General features: G+C 39.4%; 1 protein-coding gene across 2 annotated transcripts; it reads left to right on the forward strand.

Annotated features, from left to right (window-relative positions):
* The first annotated feature begins 5998 nt into the window (after nucleotides 1-5998).
* On the forward strand, nucleotides 5999-17059 carry LOC121394744 (protein kinase C delta type-like). Of its 2 annotated transcripts, XM_041566503.1 has the most exons (13): nucleotides 6000-6426; nucleotides 7642-7746; nucleotides 9179-9283; nucleotides 9788-9907; nucleotides 11065-11165; nucleotides 11680-11844; nucleotides 12548-12639; nucleotides 13716-13778; nucleotides 13874-14012; nucleotides 14601-14792; nucleotides 15954-16082; nucleotides 16397-16530; nucleotides 16686-17059. In XM_041566503.1, exons 1-12 carry the CDS (start codon nucleotides 6378-6380, stop codon nucleotides 16505-16507), a joined length of 1371 nt encoding a protein of 456 aa, XP_041422437.1. In that variant the 5' UTR covers nucleotides 6000-6377; the 3' UTR covers nucleotides 16508-16530; nucleotides 16686-17059. The 2 variants fall into 2 exon arrangements, with proteins under 2 accessions (XP_041422438.1, XP_041422437.1); XM_041566504.1 differs by lacking the exon at nucleotides 9179-9283 and having other exon boundaries at nucleotides 5999-6426.
* Nucleotides 17060-17328: the final 269 nt, after the last annotated feature.

Here is a 17328-nt window from a genome sequence, read left to right on the forward strand (position 1 = left end):
CAGTACATTGGCGACCCTTGCTGTTGTAACTGGCGTAACTTAAAACCATAATGGGTGTATATGGTTTGCATATCTTTCATTCTCATGTGCTTAAAGGGAGACTGTTATGGGAAAATGTTTTTTTTCCGCGATACACATCAGTTAATAGTGCTGCTCCACCAGAATTCTGCACTGAAATCCATTTCTCAAAAGAGCAAACATGTTTTTTTATTTCATTTTGAAATCTGACATGGGGCTAGACATATTGTCAGTTTCCCAGCTGTCTCCAGTGACGTGACTTGTGCTCTTGCACTTCAGTCACTCTTTACTGCTGCAACGAAAGTTGGAGTGATATCACACCCCCCCAGCAGCCTAACAGAACAATGGAAATGTAACCAGATAGCAGCTCCCTACCATAAGATAACAGTTCCCTGGTAGATCTAAGAACAGCATTCAATAGTAAAATCCAGGTCCCACTGGGACACCTTCAGTTACATTGAGTAGGAGAAACAACAGCCTGCCTGAAAGCAGTTCCATCCTAAAGTGCTGGCTCTTTCTGAAAGCAAATGACCCGAGATGGTTGCCTACACACCAATATTACAACTAAAAAAAATACACTTGTTGGTTCAGGAATGAAATTTTATATTGTAGAGTGAACTTTAAATTTGCATTATTCAGCATCGAATCTCATCTGCCACTTAGCCGCCCAGATTGTCGGAGGGTCTCCGTTACTAAGGTTCACTGGACTGGGGGCGGCTTTGGGGAGCTTTTAGCTGCTTATATTTTGCGTGCAGATTCTTTTCACTGATACAGACACGTCCCTATTTTTATAGAAACGTCAGTATCACTTTAATCGATCCATCATTTCATAAATATTTATGTGTAATGTTGCACTTATCTTTTCTGCTTTTATTTATTTTGCTTTCCTCGCTTTTCTTGTGAAAGCAGATCATAGGCTGCAGGGTTGTGAAATAGCACATGAAAAGGTAATTCACTAGATCTTGGATAAACTTTGCTGGAATCATGCCACTAATGGAAAATTTCTAGCCTTATGTGTACCAGGAAATATGGAAGCAAAAAAAGGTATTTTTACTGTCCCAGTCAATCCTATGTTTTCAGTCTCATTTCCTATTTGTTCCAGAGACACACACATTGTTTTGATGGTAGTGCAGTCTAGAATAACTTCTTTCTATTTGAGTGTGAGCCTATGAGAAACAAATGATACCAGATCATGCATGCATCTAGTTGTAATTGCTGCTTAGTTTCTCTAAAACATCATATTGTAATTACACCCCTAGGTGGTGCTGCATGCTTGCAAAAGTCATCTGACATGATTTGAGCTTGTGAGGACGACTTTTCTAAAATATATGTCTGATACTACAGGTATAGGATCTATTATCCGCAATGCTTGGGATCTGTTATCTGCATTGTTTGGATTTTTCCAGATATATGATCTTTCTGTGATTTGGATATCCATACCTGAAATCTGTTTAAAATCATGAAAACATTTAATAAACCTAATAGGATTGTTTGCCACCAATGTGGCTTCATGCAGTTGTCACATACAGTACAACATTCCAATGCTCACCCATGTTCTCCCTGTGTCTACATGGGTTTGATCCAGGTGCTCTGGTTTCCTCCCGCACTTCAAATACAAACATACAAGCAGTCTAATTAGCTCCTGAGTATGTGCCATGTCAGGGGGGCATTAGATTGTAAGCTCCACTGGGTCAGGGACCGATGTGAATGATGAAAATCCTTTGCAAGGGGCTGCATAAATGTGTCCGTGCTATATAAATAATAAATTCTAACAAAAATCTATTAAGTATTTTCGTAGCTTGAATTGTGGTTGGCTCGCCTAAATAGTGACTTAGCTTTTTGTATACAGAGGAACTTATTCTCTCTTGTTTTCCATAGTCGTCTTCATGTCAGGCTGCAACCTTGACGTAGCAGAAAAGTAAATGCAGTGTTTTCCATCTCTCCTTTTCTTCAATGGGAAACAAAAGAATTAGGCACACAGGCACTGAGTTTTGGTCAGAACAGTACAAAAAAGCTGCTTTCCATATACAGATGTATCCAGAGTTCCAGATTTATTAAGCATCCTGAGGTCAATTTAAACACATACTTGTGAATGAAAGTTGCCTCAGTTGTCATACAAACTAGTGGCCTAACCAAAATGTATGGTTAAACATACAGCATCTGTAGCTTTGAAAGCTGCCCCTGCTGTAAATCAGTAACGTAACTAGAGGGGGGCGGGCCCTGGTGCGGGACGTGCAGCCGGGCTCCCTGCCCCCCCGTATGCGATGTTCGGCCGCATTTCAGTGGTGCGCGAGCTGCCGGGGGGCCCTGAGGGGTTGCGGGCCCTGGCCCCCTGCTCCCCCGGTAGTTCCGCCACTGCTGTAAATGTTTATAAAATTAACTCAAAGCCATCAGTCTACCAAATAAAAATGATTCAAGTGTCAAATAAATGTTGATTTGGCCAGAAAACTCATATCAACACATGTACTGTCAATTCTTCAGCCAAGCACAGTGACCAGAACCCTGAACAATCCATTGATCATTTGTACAGTTTGGCTATTGTCTTTGGGCTACGCAGCCACTGATCTATTTATTCAGCACTGGGAGCAACTACTGGATTTATGTGTATTGGTTTTTTATTAAACATTTTTTGTGGCCTTTTTTTGTGGAGTAAGGGTTGAAAAAAATTACATCTGTCCCTGATGTTCAACCTTCTATAAGTGGTAAGGTATATATAAGGCATATATTTAGTGCTAAGGAGGGTGTTTGTTAATAGTCACAATCTAGCCGGTATGCATTGAATGTGTCATTTTTGGATTTAGCAAAATACTCCACAAAAAATTGTCTAGATCCCAAATTTAATCACAATTCTAATTTGTATATTCAAGTTTGAGGAAATTTTAAAACAAATTGCACCGGTTTTTAAGGTTAAACCCCATTTGTAATAAAAGGCACTAAGTTTGCCCAGGAGCAGTAACCCATAGCAACCAATACGATGTTTGCTACCTGCTGATTGGTTGCTATGGGGTACAGCTCCTGGGCAGACTTAGTGCCTTTATTACATAATTCCCTTGCAGTCTTAAAGGACATGTAGACCCTTTATTTTCGTATATAAGTTTGGCACATCTCCCCTTTCCTTCTATTCGCCAGCGCCGACACATTTTCCTAAAACAAATAGCAGCTTTCACCTGGAGGCCATTTTACCTCTGACACTTCAGTGACATTTACATCAGACATCATATGTGTGCTGTACAGTTCATGCAATCAAGAATGCAGGCTTACACAGGCTTAAAATACTTTGATAAAAAGTTCTAATTAGATTGAGCACTGTATTGGTTAAGCTGAGCTCAGAAGAAAAAAATAGGAGCAGACAACTAGAGCACAGTTGCTATGGGAACAGCAATGCCATCTGTTTATTGGCTGTTAGACTGGAGGGCAGGTTTAAAAATCTGGACTAAGAAGAACTGATTTCAAGAGGCTGTTCACTGATTACATTTTTGTGTGTGTGTGTGTCGGGGGGGTTTACATGTCCTTTAAAGTTACATGACTTTAAGGTTTCATATTGAGTTCGGCTCAGCACAGGATTTAGCTGAATACGGATTCTGCTAAAAGTTCTGAAATTTGTCAGAATCCTGGGTTTGGTGCATCCCTAAAATTGTGCCTAAATAAAATCTTAAGATTTCCATTCCCACATACTGTTGCCAGGCAAATTGAGATGTTACTGTGAATGAAAGATGTGGGTTGCATTGTCAGTCTGAGTAAACCTCTCAACTGCTCATGCACCAATTTTACCATGAGTAAATGTTGACACATTAGAAGAAAAGGAGAACTCACGGGTCTTAATGAAATAAGCAAAAATACTAATTTATGAGGTCAGTGGGTCTACCCTGCAAATTTTCTCAAGACCAACAAACTGGTCTTGGAGAGGAACAAAATGTTGGCCTAATAAATTGGTATTTTTGTTTTTTTTAATGAGACCCTTACGTCTTCTTTTTTTTCTGATACATATATATTAATACAGTAGAGTATTTTCATATTTAAGAGGTTATTTATCAAAGGTTGAATTTTAGAGCTATATTAGCTTTTTTAGACCTCAGATGAACATACAACTCGAATGGTTTCTAATTTAAGAAAAAACTTGAATGCAAAAAACTCGAATCAGTGAAGTCAGGGTTAATAAACCCAAAAACTCGAATGAATCAAGTTTCCTGCTGGAAAAAAACTTGAGCGAGTTTTCGAGCAAAACCCACTGAAAAAAACTCGATCATCACATCTTCAAGTGATTCAAGGGACCTCTGCCATTGACTCCTACATAACCTCGACAGGTTTTAGATGGTGTATTTTCGGATTCAAGTTATTTCCAGGGTTGAGGTATAATAAATCTCCAAAAATTTGAGTTTCGAAGTACTCAAAAAATGAATTGCAGATATCTTATGCATTTGTATAGACACAATTTTAATAAATAAAGTAGGTTTTGGGCACTCCTTAGTTTTTTCCAGTGGTTTAAGGGTACAGGTATGGGATCCGTTATCCAGAAAGCTCAGCATTATGGAAAGGCTGTCTCCAGTTTAATCCAAATAATGCAGATTTTTTAAAACTATATTCTTTTTTTTTTAAAGATTTTAATAATAAAACAGTACCTTGTAAATGATCCTTAATGGAAGCAAAACCAGCCTATTGGGCTTATTTAAAGGAGAACAAACCCTTGCTAATAAAAATCCCTACCCTACATTGTCCCTCTTTCAATTTCTAAAATGTTGGGGGGATTGTACATGGAGTGGCTTGGAGGAATGTACTGGGGAAGAGGTACATGTTGGGGAGTGGTGTGTGACTGGGTGAGTCTCAGTGCTGCGGGCCTCCATGGCTAGGGTGGTGGGCCCTCAAAGTGGCAGAGCCCATGGGTCACTGACTCCGTAGTCTGACACTGAAGGTGGAAACTATCGTGTCCTTGTGCTTCTTCATTCCTGATGCTACCATTCTAACAATGTAAAAAAAAATGTTTCTAGTAATTCACTGAGGTATTTTGGGGGTTTGGGGATGAAGTGGATAAGGCCACTGTATCAACTTGATGGCACCTCATAAAGATTTTATTCCCTACCACACACATATCCCACTGTACCCCTGGCAGGCCTAGAACCTGCATCTATAAATTACTCACTAACCCTGTAAGAGTTATTATGAGAAATTGCAATTGTTTTTTATTATTTGTAGTTTTTTTGGTTATTAAGGTCTTTATTCAGTAGCGCTTCAGTTTGCAATTTCAGCAATTTGGTTGCTAGGGTCCAGATTGCTCTAGCAACCATGCCCTGATTTGAATAAGAGACTAGTATAGGGCCTGAATAGATAGATGAGTTATAAAAAGTATCAATAACAATAAATGTGCAGCCTTACAGAATATTTGTTTTTAGATGGGGTCAGCGATCCCATTTGAAAGCTGGAAAGAGTCAGAAGACGATGGTAAATAATTTAAAAAAAAAAAACATAAAAAATTAATAATGAAATCCAATTGAAAAGTTGCTTAGAATTTTTCATTTTACATCATAGCAAAGTTAACTTGAAGGTAAACCACCCCTTTAAAAGATAAACAATCCCTTTTAAAGGAGAGGGAAAAACCAAAAGTCAGTCACCCCCAAGTGATTGTATTTACTTACCTGACATCCCGTAAGAAAACTGCGCAGGTCCGGGAGTTCTTCCAGTGAGCATCACAGAGTGATCCTTTTCCTTCTTCTTCTTTCTTTAAACTTCCCGGGCCAGACACATGCAGTAGAACAAAATAGGTGGAAAAAAGTTTCAGCTTTTCACTGTATTGTGTATGTGCACCCGCACGATCAAACAAGACGCCAGAAGCCAATCGTTCTGTGGTGCTCGCTGGAAGTACCCTGGGCCGGTGTTTTCAGTTTTCTGCTGATAGGAGCACTGTCTGGGGTGTGAGGTAAGTAAATACAATCACTTGGGTGCCTAACTTTTGGCACCCCCAAGTAAAGAGCACCTTTCTTTTTGCCAAGCTTATATTTATTATTTATAATGATTTTATAGTCATATTTCATCCAATATTGGTGAATTGCAGATTTATATGTTCCATTATATGACCATTCTGTGTTGTGTTGTGTTGTGTTGTGTATTCTTTTCAATTGCTGCTCAGACTCAACTGGCACATGCCACTCAAACAACAGCTCTCAGGAGCCAACTGTCATAACTGTCATTTAGCCAGTGTGGAGTGACTGCAGGGAGCTTGTGTGAGTTGGAGAGAGTTTTTGGAGATTACAGCGATAGAAGAAGACATTTGAGCAGAAAGGTGAGTTTGTATTGCGGAAGAAGAAAAAAGCAGCAGAAGAAGAAGAAAGAAGAAGAAGAAAGAACATCCTTGGAAAAGAAGAATAATGGAGAAGAAGAGGAGAATATCTGAGAGTCCAGTGGAGGAACCAGCTAGTAAGGAGAAGAAACACAAAATATATTGCTTTAAGAATATAATTATATAACCTGTGACTCGTGTTAAATATGCAAAGACTGTGCCCCCACCTGTCATTTTGTATAAAAAACATAGGGAGTGTATGTCCTCTACTTTTTACTGTATGTAATGTTCTTGGAGGGCAAACACCATTGACTTTTCATGTTTAATATAGTTGAGGCACCACTATATGAATGGTACTATGAGTATCTGTATATCGTGTTTATTGTATAGGATATATTTAGAGTGCCAGTACCTCTACCAATGTGTATAATGCCCTATAGTGCCAGTGTCCATTGGCACCATAAATTACTTGGGCAATAACTGTTGGCTTTTAATATAGTTAAGGCACCACTATATGACTATATGTATGGTAGTATGAGTGCCTGTATATAATGTATACTGTATACTACATTTTTTGGCTATCACTATGCTCTCCTTCCAGTGCATTCATGTTGCCAGTGTCCTTTGGTTGCTAGAATATAATGTGCTTGGGGCAGCTATGCCAACTGTCTTTCCCTGTGTTTGATGTAGTAGTTGAGCATGAGACACTACTAAATGAATAAATGTAGGGTACTATGAGTACCTGTATATGATGTTTACTGTATTACAACATATTTAGAGTTCTACTATGCACTTCCAGTGTGTATAGTGCCCTATGGTGCCAGTGTCTTTTGGTACCATAAATTGCTTGGGCAAAAAGCATTTGCTTTTAATGTTTAATATAGTTTTAGAGGCATCACTATATGTAGGTTACTATGTGTGCCTGTATATGATGTTTACTGTATGCAATATAGTTTGGGTACCAGTGTGCGCTCCCTTTCAATGAGTATAATGCCCTTTGGAGGCAGTATCTGTTGGCACCATAAAGTGCTTGGGTTACCTGTGCCAACTGCCTTTGACTGTATTTAATGTACCTCTGGGTCTCACTGTAGGTAACATTATTGGGGTGGCAGTAACCGTTGCTTTGTACTGTATATAATATAATTGTTGTGCCAGTAACCACAGCCTCTCCCTATATATAATGTTCCATGCTGCCTCTGATTGTATAAAATGCATTTGGGTACCTGCCCAGCACCCCCCTATTGTTGCACCCTAGGCAGGTGCATCTTCTGCCCACCCCTAGTTCTGGCCTTGAATGAGTCCCTGACGAAATTAGAAATTAGAGAGTCACAAAGTGATTTTTATTTTTTTAGAAGGAAAAAAGATACAACTGAAGGATTTAAGGATTTGCATAGAACGTCTGAAGCAATATCCACTGAGAAGAAAAAGACAGGGAAGTCCAGAGGAGAACCCAGCTGGTAAGGAGAACAAAACTTGAAAGATATTGATGTAGGACTTAAGGGGCTGCTCAACCCAAAACAGATCCCCACAGGCTCATTATTTCAAAGCATCTTTCTAATATACATTCATTACAAATTTCAGTGGTTGTATGGTAATTTATTATAAATTTTAACCCCAGCCTTGCTTGTAATATCACTGCAGAAATGACCAATGAACACTCCACTAAAGGGGTTGTTCACCTTTGAGTTAACCTTTAGTATGATGTAGAAAGTGATATTCTGTGACAATTTGCAATAGGTTTTAGTTTTTTATTAGATGTGGTTTTTGAGTTATTTCGCTTTTTATTCAGCATCTCTGCAGTTTGCAGTTTCTGCAAACTTGTTGCTAGGGTTCAAAATACCCTAGCAACAATGCATTGATTTGAATGAGACAGGAATATCAATAGGAAGGGCCTGAATTGGGTATAATGCTCTTTGGAGCCAGTATCTGTTGGCACCATAAAGTGCTTGGGATACCTGTGCCAACTGCCTTTGACTGTATTTAATGTAACACTGGGTCTCACTGTAGGTAACATTATTGGGGTGGCAGTAATCGTTGCTTTGTACTGTATATAATGTAATTGTTGTGCCAGTAACCACAGCCTCTCCCTATATATAATGTTCCATGCTGCCTCTGATTGTATATGCATTTGGGTTGCCTGTGTCTGCTGCCTCTCATGTTATATAGTATATTTTGGGTGCTAATAACCTCTGGCATTTATTGTATAATGTTGGAAAGGATCCACAATTTCTTAAATCGAATTAAAAATCGAATTTTTCAAACTCGGACGAATGGGATCTAACCAAAAACAAATTTGAATAGAAAAATTTGATTAGAATTTTAAAAACCTTGCTTCGAGTTTTTTCTCTGAAAAAAACTTGAATGTCAGGAAGGCTACAAACAACTCCAAAATAATCCCTGGACCTCTCCCATTGACTTAACTCAAATTGAATTGGAATTACCCCCTAATTGAATTTGACTGTTTTGGCCATTAAAAAAAAATCAGGAGATTTGAATTTTGAATTCGACCCATTGATAAATCTGCCCCTTAAACAACAAATGCTCTTTGCACTAATTTTTTGCCAAGCTAAGCCCTAGGCAACCCGGCTAGTCACCCCACTACCCCGCTGCACAAGGGATTGGAGAGTGACAGAGGCAAGGGAGAGGAGAGTGACAGAGGAGAGGGGAGAGTGACAGAGGGGAAGGGAAAGTGACAGAGAGGGAGGCAAGAGTAATAGTGGTCAGTGAACATGCACTAGGGGTAGACAGAAAACACTTTAACATGTACCTGCCCAGCACCCCCTCTATTGTTGCACCCTAGGCAGGTGCTTCTTCTGCCCACCCCTAGTTCTGGCCTTGAATTAGTCCCTGGCTAAATTTGAAATTACAATGTGATTTTTATTCTTTTAGCAGGAAAAAAGATAAAGCTGAAGGATTTAAGGATTTGCATAGAACGACTAAAGCAATATCCACTGAGAAGCAAACGACTGAAAGGTCCGGAGGAGAACCCAGCTGGTAAGGGGAACAAAACTTGAAAGATATTCCAAGCATCTTTGCAATATACATTCATTACAAATTTCAGTGGCTGTATGGTAATTTGGTCAATATCGGACATACCAGTAAGATCACTGCATCAATGCATAGATTACCTCACCCAAACAGAATACCGCAAACTTCTCTTCTTTTCCCAATGCTGCTTGTCTCTCTTTGCCTTCCCTGTCTATCTGAAACTTCTAAAGATGTCCATGTATTCCACAGTAGAACAGACGGCCATCTTTAATTTATTTCCTTCTTCCACTGATGATCAGGGAGCTGTAAACTAGAGCACTGGCAGTCCAAATTAATGAAATGACTTTATTGGTTGCTATCGGTAACTGTACCAGTAGAATTTAGCACTTATGTTGCACATAAAACAGCCACATCATGTGCATGACATGGCCAAAAGTGATAAATGAGTCCCTGATTAAATTAGTGGTTAAAGAGCCACAAAGTAACATTTTTTTTTTTTTTTTTTTTTAGCAGAGGAAAAGATTACATGTAAAGAAATAGAGACGAATAAACAAATTGACAGAGATGTGGATCGAAAGCAATATCCACAGCGAAGGAAAAGACCAAGAAGTCCAGAGCAGAGCCCAGCTGGTAAGGACAAAAAAATTTGAAAGATATTGATGTTGGACTTGAAGAGGTGTTCAACCCAAAAAAACTGTTCCTCACACGCCCAGTCATTCAAAGCAACTTTCCAATATACATTCATTATTAATTTCAATGGCTGTATGGTAATTTATGGTACATTTTAACCCCAGCCTTGCTTGTAATATTACTGCAGAAATGGCCAATGAGCACTCCACTAGTTAACGAGTTAACCTTTAGTATGATGCAGAAAGTGATATTTTGAGACAATTTGCAATTGTTCTTTAACTTTTATTATTGGTGGTTTTTGAGTTATGTAACTTTTTATTCAGCAGCTCTGCAGTTTGCAATTTCTGCAAACTGGTTGCTGGGGTTCAATATAACCTAGCAACCATGCATTGATTAGAATGAGACGGGAATATGAATAGGAGGGGCCTGAATTGAAAGACGAGTAATCAGAAGTAGCAGTAACAATAAATGTGTAGCTATACAGAGCATTTTTAAATGGGGTCAGTGACCCCCCATTTGAAAGCTGGAAAGGGTCAGAAGAAGAAGGAAAGTAATTACAAAACAATAAAAAATAAATACTGAAGACCAAATGAAATGTTGCTTAGAATTGATCATTATATAACATACTAAAAGTTAACTATGGTCAACCACCCCTTTAACTCTAGACATGCCATTAAGATCACTGCATCAATGGATAGATAGCTCACAGTGGGGCTCATTTATCAACACTGGACAAATTTGCCCATGGGCAGTTACCTATGGCAACCAATCAGTGATTCGCTTTTTTAAGGCAGCTGCTAGCAGAACAATGAATGCAGCAATTTGATTGGTTGCTGTTGGTTACGGCCCATGGGCAAATTTGCCCAGTGTTGATAAATGACCCCTAGTGACTGTAATTTACAATCAAATGGTCTATAAATAATGTTTTGTTGCCCTGGGGGCCTACTGTAAAATTATTGGTTTTTCTAACTTGACCCCATGCTGTTCCTGGTGGCTGATTTTGGAATATACCACCATAATAGGGACCCTTGACTTGTATTAATCACGGGATATGAAGACTGCACCTTAAATATAAGGACATTATAATTATTTAACATAACATTTGATGTTTCTTTATTGGATGAATTAGTTACATTGTCTTTTTTACAAATCCCTAGGAGGAAAAGAGAAGGTTAGAGAGGACGCCAAAACATCGGAGTACCTCGATATTGAAAATTACAGCCTTATTAAAGAACTAGGAGAAGGCAACTTCGGCAAGGTGAGTGATGAGCTTCTATGGGAAAATCTATTGTAATGATCTGGTATGAAACCAAAAGGAGACAGAAATCACAAGAGAATTAATCATGTAAATTTAACATGTAAACTCTTCTCTGATCAGTGGAAGTACATGCTCTTTATTTGCTTTAGAGAATATTTTCCCTTATCTAAAGGACACTCCAATCTTCATTCCTATTGAAGAAGGATGGTCAGTCCCAGGCAGAGCACACACATATGACGTTTACCTTTTTAAAGGGTAAATAAATTATTATTAAAAAAGCACAAACAAATTAAAAAAAAAACCTTCTCTATCATGCTAATTTATCACATCCTGTCTCCCTTGACTGTTACATTATTGCCAGTACAAAATTGTGGGGCTATTAGGATAAAATGGAAATACTGAATATTTTATGGCTCATCCTTTGTTGAATTACCAATATGAGTGGAGCTACAGTCACTCATTTACATATAGGAAACCCAGTAATATTTATTTCCTTTGCGCTCTTCTTTCCCAGGTGGTGTTGGCATCGTTTAAAATCAAGAACCAACTAACTGCAATCAAGATCATTGAGAAGCAGCGGGAGGAAGATTTTGAATATGTCAGACGAGAGGCATCGGTTCTCCAGATTGCTAGCAGATGCCCATTTCTATGCCGGGCAATGGCAACATTCCAAACTAAGGTACAGGGTAGTGAACTCTGCTAGGGGCTGTCTGCTTTCTGCACATATTATGCTGATAATAAAAGTATTTCATATGGCATATTTGTATTTACACAGAGCCTTGCCACCTTGTTAGTGAATGTGATGCTACTACAGGATAGGTATATATATATATATATATAGCAGCCTATCCTGAGGTCTCTACTATATGTATATAAAACCACATATATCTGTACCCTTCTCTGTAGTTTCATTCAGCTACTAAAGTATAGCAGGACCCTATCCCAGTATCAGTGGCCCGGGGTATATGGAGCCCAGTGGGGGTCAGCTTCCTCGGTAGTATGTGTGGCAGGGGCTCCCGTGTGATCCGTATGTGTGGTGGGAGGTCACTGGTGACCCGTGAGTATGTTTGGTGGGGGTCACTGGTGACCCGTGAGTATGTGTGGCTGTATTTATGTGCAGAGGAGGCCCGGAACAAAAAATTCCAGGGAGCCCCCAACTTTAAACCCCTACCCATTATTATAATCTAGAATACTGAGTTGTGGAACCAATACTGCTATTAATATTAGTGTATTGTGTTCTGTCTAACCTGGAGTTATCTTAGTTTGTTGTAATTATTATGCTGTTTTGCATATTTTTGTATTAAATGATTAAAATGATCATCTTCCTATTTTGTCCTATCCATTTCTATGCTTCACCTTCTCCTTTCTGTTTTTATAACCAGTCACTAATCCTGCTAGCCCTGGAGTACGTCAATGGCGGAACACTGGAGAACATCATCGAGGACCGAGGACGTCTGAGTAACAAGCAAGTGCTGTAAGTAGCAAGCTCCTTGAGACAGAAGTACCTAAAATACAATGGATATCTACCAGTCACGTAACACTACAAGTAACATGCTAGCAGGGCCGCAATCAGGGGACGGCACAGGGGGGAAAGTTGTCCTGGGCCCGCAGGGTTTTGTGTCTAATGGGGGCAGGCCATGCTTCATTTACTTGATTAGCTGAGCCCCCCTGCTTTCAGCGTACTGCATGCTTCAGAAAATAGGACAGCAGCGCCGTGCATGCAAGATTTTCTCCTATTCAGATTTTCTGTACCCTCATTGGTTCTTTAAGGATTAAATCCTGTTAAAGCTGCATTGGGATTGGATAGGCTGAAGGGGAAGTTCCTACTTCCCCTATCTAATCCCTGTACAGCTTTACCTGGACTTATCCTTAAAGAACCAATGAGGGTACAGCAAATCTGAATAGGAGAAAATCCCCTTAGACAGAAAACCCTGGCAAGTAATTTTTTTAAAATTGGGGGGCCTGGCTACCAAGTTTTTATTTAACTTAAACGAGGCCACCAATGGCTTTTTATAACTTGGTGGGGGGGCCCAGGCTATCAGTTTTATTTTTTTACTTGCAGGGGGGGGGCCCTGATCACTAATGGCTTTTTATAACTTGTGGGTGGGGGTCCAGTCATCAATTTTTCTTTTTACTTGCATGGCGGCCCCTGATCACTAATGGCTTTTTATAACGTGTGAGGGGGTCCAGTCATCAATTTTTCTTTTTACTTGCATGGCGGCCCCTGATCACTAATGGCATTTTATAACGTGTGTGTGGGGGGGCTGCCTGGCCACCAATGGCTTTTTATAGCTATGGGGGGTTCAATGTTTTAGCTCTGATATCTGTGTGGTCTTTTTACTGTGGGGTGAAAGAGATATGGGGTGGGGCTTGAGGGTGGGCAGGGACCAGGGGGCCCAGAAAATGTTGCCGTACAGGGCCCCGTGATTTCTGAAGGCGACCCTGCATGCTACTAGAGACTGGAGTACAACACAGAAACACTGCTCAAGCATATATTAAATGGTATGAGACGGGACTACAAATTGATTTGTGTTTTCTTTTTTCTAAAAGGTTTTATGCTTCAGAATTAGTGGTGGGTATTCAGTTCCTGCACGAGAACGGGATCGTTCATCGGTAAGAAAAATCTAAATTCTCTCCAAGTCCTTCACTATTTATACATAATTGTGTTTCTGGACATCATTCTAATATAAACCATGTGTGTCTTACAGTGACCTCAAACCAGAGAACATATTGGTGGATGAACAGGGCCATGTGAAGATCGGTGATTTTGGCCTTGTCTGCACCGGTATGTATGGAGTAAACACACAGTGCGGCTATTATGGAACACCAGGATACACGGCACCACAGGTGAGAATCTCAGTTCCTGTCATTTACACAATATTTCTTATTATTTTAAGTGACACTGATGTGTTACTTTATCACTTGAAAAGTACAAGGATAGTCAGCACAGCCTCCTGGCTTTTTCTTACTCGTGGTACAAGTTTTCCCAGTGGCCACTATCCACAGGTATAGACTTTCAGGTTACAAGATGAAACAGCACCACTCATTCATAAAATAAAAATGCCTTTATTGGAACTCTTTAGGGCATTACAGCAACATTTCGGGTCACAACACAAGCTTGATTAAGGGTTAGGTATGACCCAAAACGTTGCTGAAATGCCCTAAAGGGTTCCAATAAAGGTATTTTTATTTTATGAAGGAGTGGTGCTGTTTCATCTTGTAACCTGTAACTCTATCACTTGGCCCACTAACACTCTGAGCTTATTGGACTGCCAAAGACAACTAATCCTTCAGCCCATCCTGGGTCATTACATTTATATATCTACTTTATTGGCCTTTATTCAAGCATTAGTTTGCCCATTCTGCAATCCCATGTGGTAATCAGGGTTCTCAGTATGAGAACTTTTGGTAACTAATCTGTTATTTGTTGCCAAGGTTTTATTAGAGGAGCCATACGACGCTGGAGCTGACTGGTGGTCTTTCGGAGTCATCTTGTACGAAATGGCCACCAATAGGTTACCATTCTCACCGAAGGGAAACTTGAGACAACAGGTAGAAAGCGTCATCAACAGAGAGCCTGAATATCCAGACTCCCTTTCTACCAAACTGCGTGACCTCATAAAACAGGTTAGTAAAATCAGAATGAACATTTAGTAAATGCTACTATTTTTTTAACAATTATTTTTTTTATTGAGTTTTCATTTTTTATAGAAATAAATTAACAGAAAAGAAAGTAAACGCTACTATTAAAGGGGTGGTTCACCTTAAGTTAACCTTTAGTATGATATAGAATGGCTAATTCGAAGTAATTTTTCAAGTGGCCTTCATTATTTATTTTTTTATAGTTTTTGAACTATTTGCCTTTTTCTTCTGACTCTTTGCAGCTTTCAAATGTCTAACCCCATCTAAAAAACAAATGTTCTGTAAGGCTACAAATGTATTGTTATTGCTACTTTGTATTATTCATCTTTCTATTCAAGCCCTCTCCTATTCATATTCCAGTTTCTTGTTCAAATCATTGCATAGTTGCTAAGATAATTTGGACCCTAGCAACCAGATGGCTGAAATTTCAAACTAGAGAGTTGCTGAATAAAAATAACTCAAAAACCACAAATAAAAAATGAAAACCAATTGCGAATTTTCTCAGAATATCAATCTCTACATCATACTAAAAGTTAACTCAAAGGTGAACAGCCCCTTTAATATAAAGTTATAAAAATGCTTTTTGTTTTTGATATAGCAGAATTTTTTTTTATGTATTTAGTTTATTTGTTATGGAGGAACGTTGGCATAGGAAGCACCAATCTCTGGCCTGTTGTAGGAATAATACAATTGTTTCCATTAGTCAGATGACCCTCACTGGTTTAGCTTCTAAGTAGGAGATAAGATGCTTCTCTATCAAGTGTGGAAGGAAAAAAGTGTATTTACAGCCTGGGGTGAAAAGTCTCTAGAAGAAGGTCACTCTATGATGGGCAGTGAGTGAGGGGATGTGAGAGCAAAATTCAGTTGTAAGTGATGACATCGGGCAAGAACGAGAGGTTTAGCCTTAAGCTCTATTATAAGGAGAGCTAGTGGTATTAAATCTCTACTGGTTTTTACCAGATTTTATCTGCCAGGCCCTTATGTGCAGAGCTCTTCTGGTACTTGATGATATTCTGGATACCAACCAAGGTCACAAGGCATAACCTAGGAACAATTATAGAATTTTATATGTTGTTTTACTGTATGGAAGGTAGAAAAATATATGCAATATATTATTATTAAATAAATGTTCATTATTTGCTTTAGCTCTTGAAGAAGAAGGCCAACCAACGCCTTGGGGTGAATGGCAACATCCGGGATCACCCATTTTTCTCAACCGTCGATTGGTCAAATGTGGAGAAAAGAACATTAAAGCCTCCTATAAAACCAAGTCATGTAAGTGCATAACTGTAATGTGATCACATTCACCCAGAAGGGAGTCAGAACCTCTCCCCACTTACAGCCACTACCAGAGCAGTACTGTATCTATTCTTACATTGGCTCCAGTGTTCTTTTATGTTTTGCACCAGATTTGCTTTACTAATCCTATTTGAAGTAGTTTTACATTGTATGTCTTTAGACAAAACACACAGCTTTTTTTGGGGGGTTCAGGGAATCAGTCTGTTAAATGGCAATTTAAAATATTAAATACCACCATGGCTGAAAGGAATAATTACTGTATGACCATGTACTTTTATTATTGCTCATAGGAATCAGCCACGGGGTTCAACAGGAAATACATCTCATTCCCGAAAGAGGACCCCAGCGAGACCCGTATGCTCAAGGGGTTCGATTACGTGGACCCGAGCTGGCTGGAGTAATGAGTAGCTGTGCCGTCGGCAAGGTAAAGTTTAAAACGGAGATGATATTTCTAGGGACCAATAGGTTGGAGTAGACTATGGTTCTGAAATCTCTATTTCTTAATGAACCTAATGTGTCAGACTAGACCACCAAAGAATATGGTTTTGTACCCACTGACAGAAAATGTATCTTTTTCAGAGTCATCCCATCCAAGTACCGTGCAACATTCCACCAGAACACCACTAGCACCTCCACTGCTTCATCCTGCATATCTGGTAATGTATGACATTCTGACAACAGCAAAGGTGAGCAAATAATGTTAATTACCATCTGACTGTCCTGCTCTACCTTACAATTACAACACCAGAAAAGGTACTTCTCCCAAAATGCACCATCTTGCAGGTTAGTAGCACTGTGACCAACATCACCGCAGAAAGCGCTTACAGCTGCATTTAATATCCCCAAGTGCTTTCTATGCCATTACCAATTTATGCAGCTATTTTTTTTTCATGTTCACAGCTTTGCACTTTTTAAGTTAAAAGTTTAGAAAAAAAAAACAAAAAAAACAAAAACAAAAAATCCCCCCACCTTTCCTATGTTATACTACCCCCATCTTCCCATGTTAACCCTTCCCTTAAGGTTTAATAAAGCACAGCCTGTGACCTCCAGGCTTTATCATTATCTGTGATGTCATCAGAGGGGGGGATAGGGGTGGGCATAGCTAGTGGCCTGTCACAAGCCACCAGCGGTACCCCTCTAATGATATCACAGAATACATGCTCAACTATCCTTTCATTTCTATCCCTTGCCAAGCACAGCCTGTTCCCCCCAGGCCTTATAG

The sequence above is a fragment of the Xenopus laevis genome, chromosome 6L, assembly GCF_017654675.1.
Source record: "Xenopus laevis strain J_2021 chromosome 6L, Xenopus_laevis_v10.1, whole genome shotgun sequence".
NCBI classification, from domain to species: Eukaryota; Metazoa; Chordata; class Amphibia; order Anura; family Pipidae; genus Xenopus; species Xenopus laevis.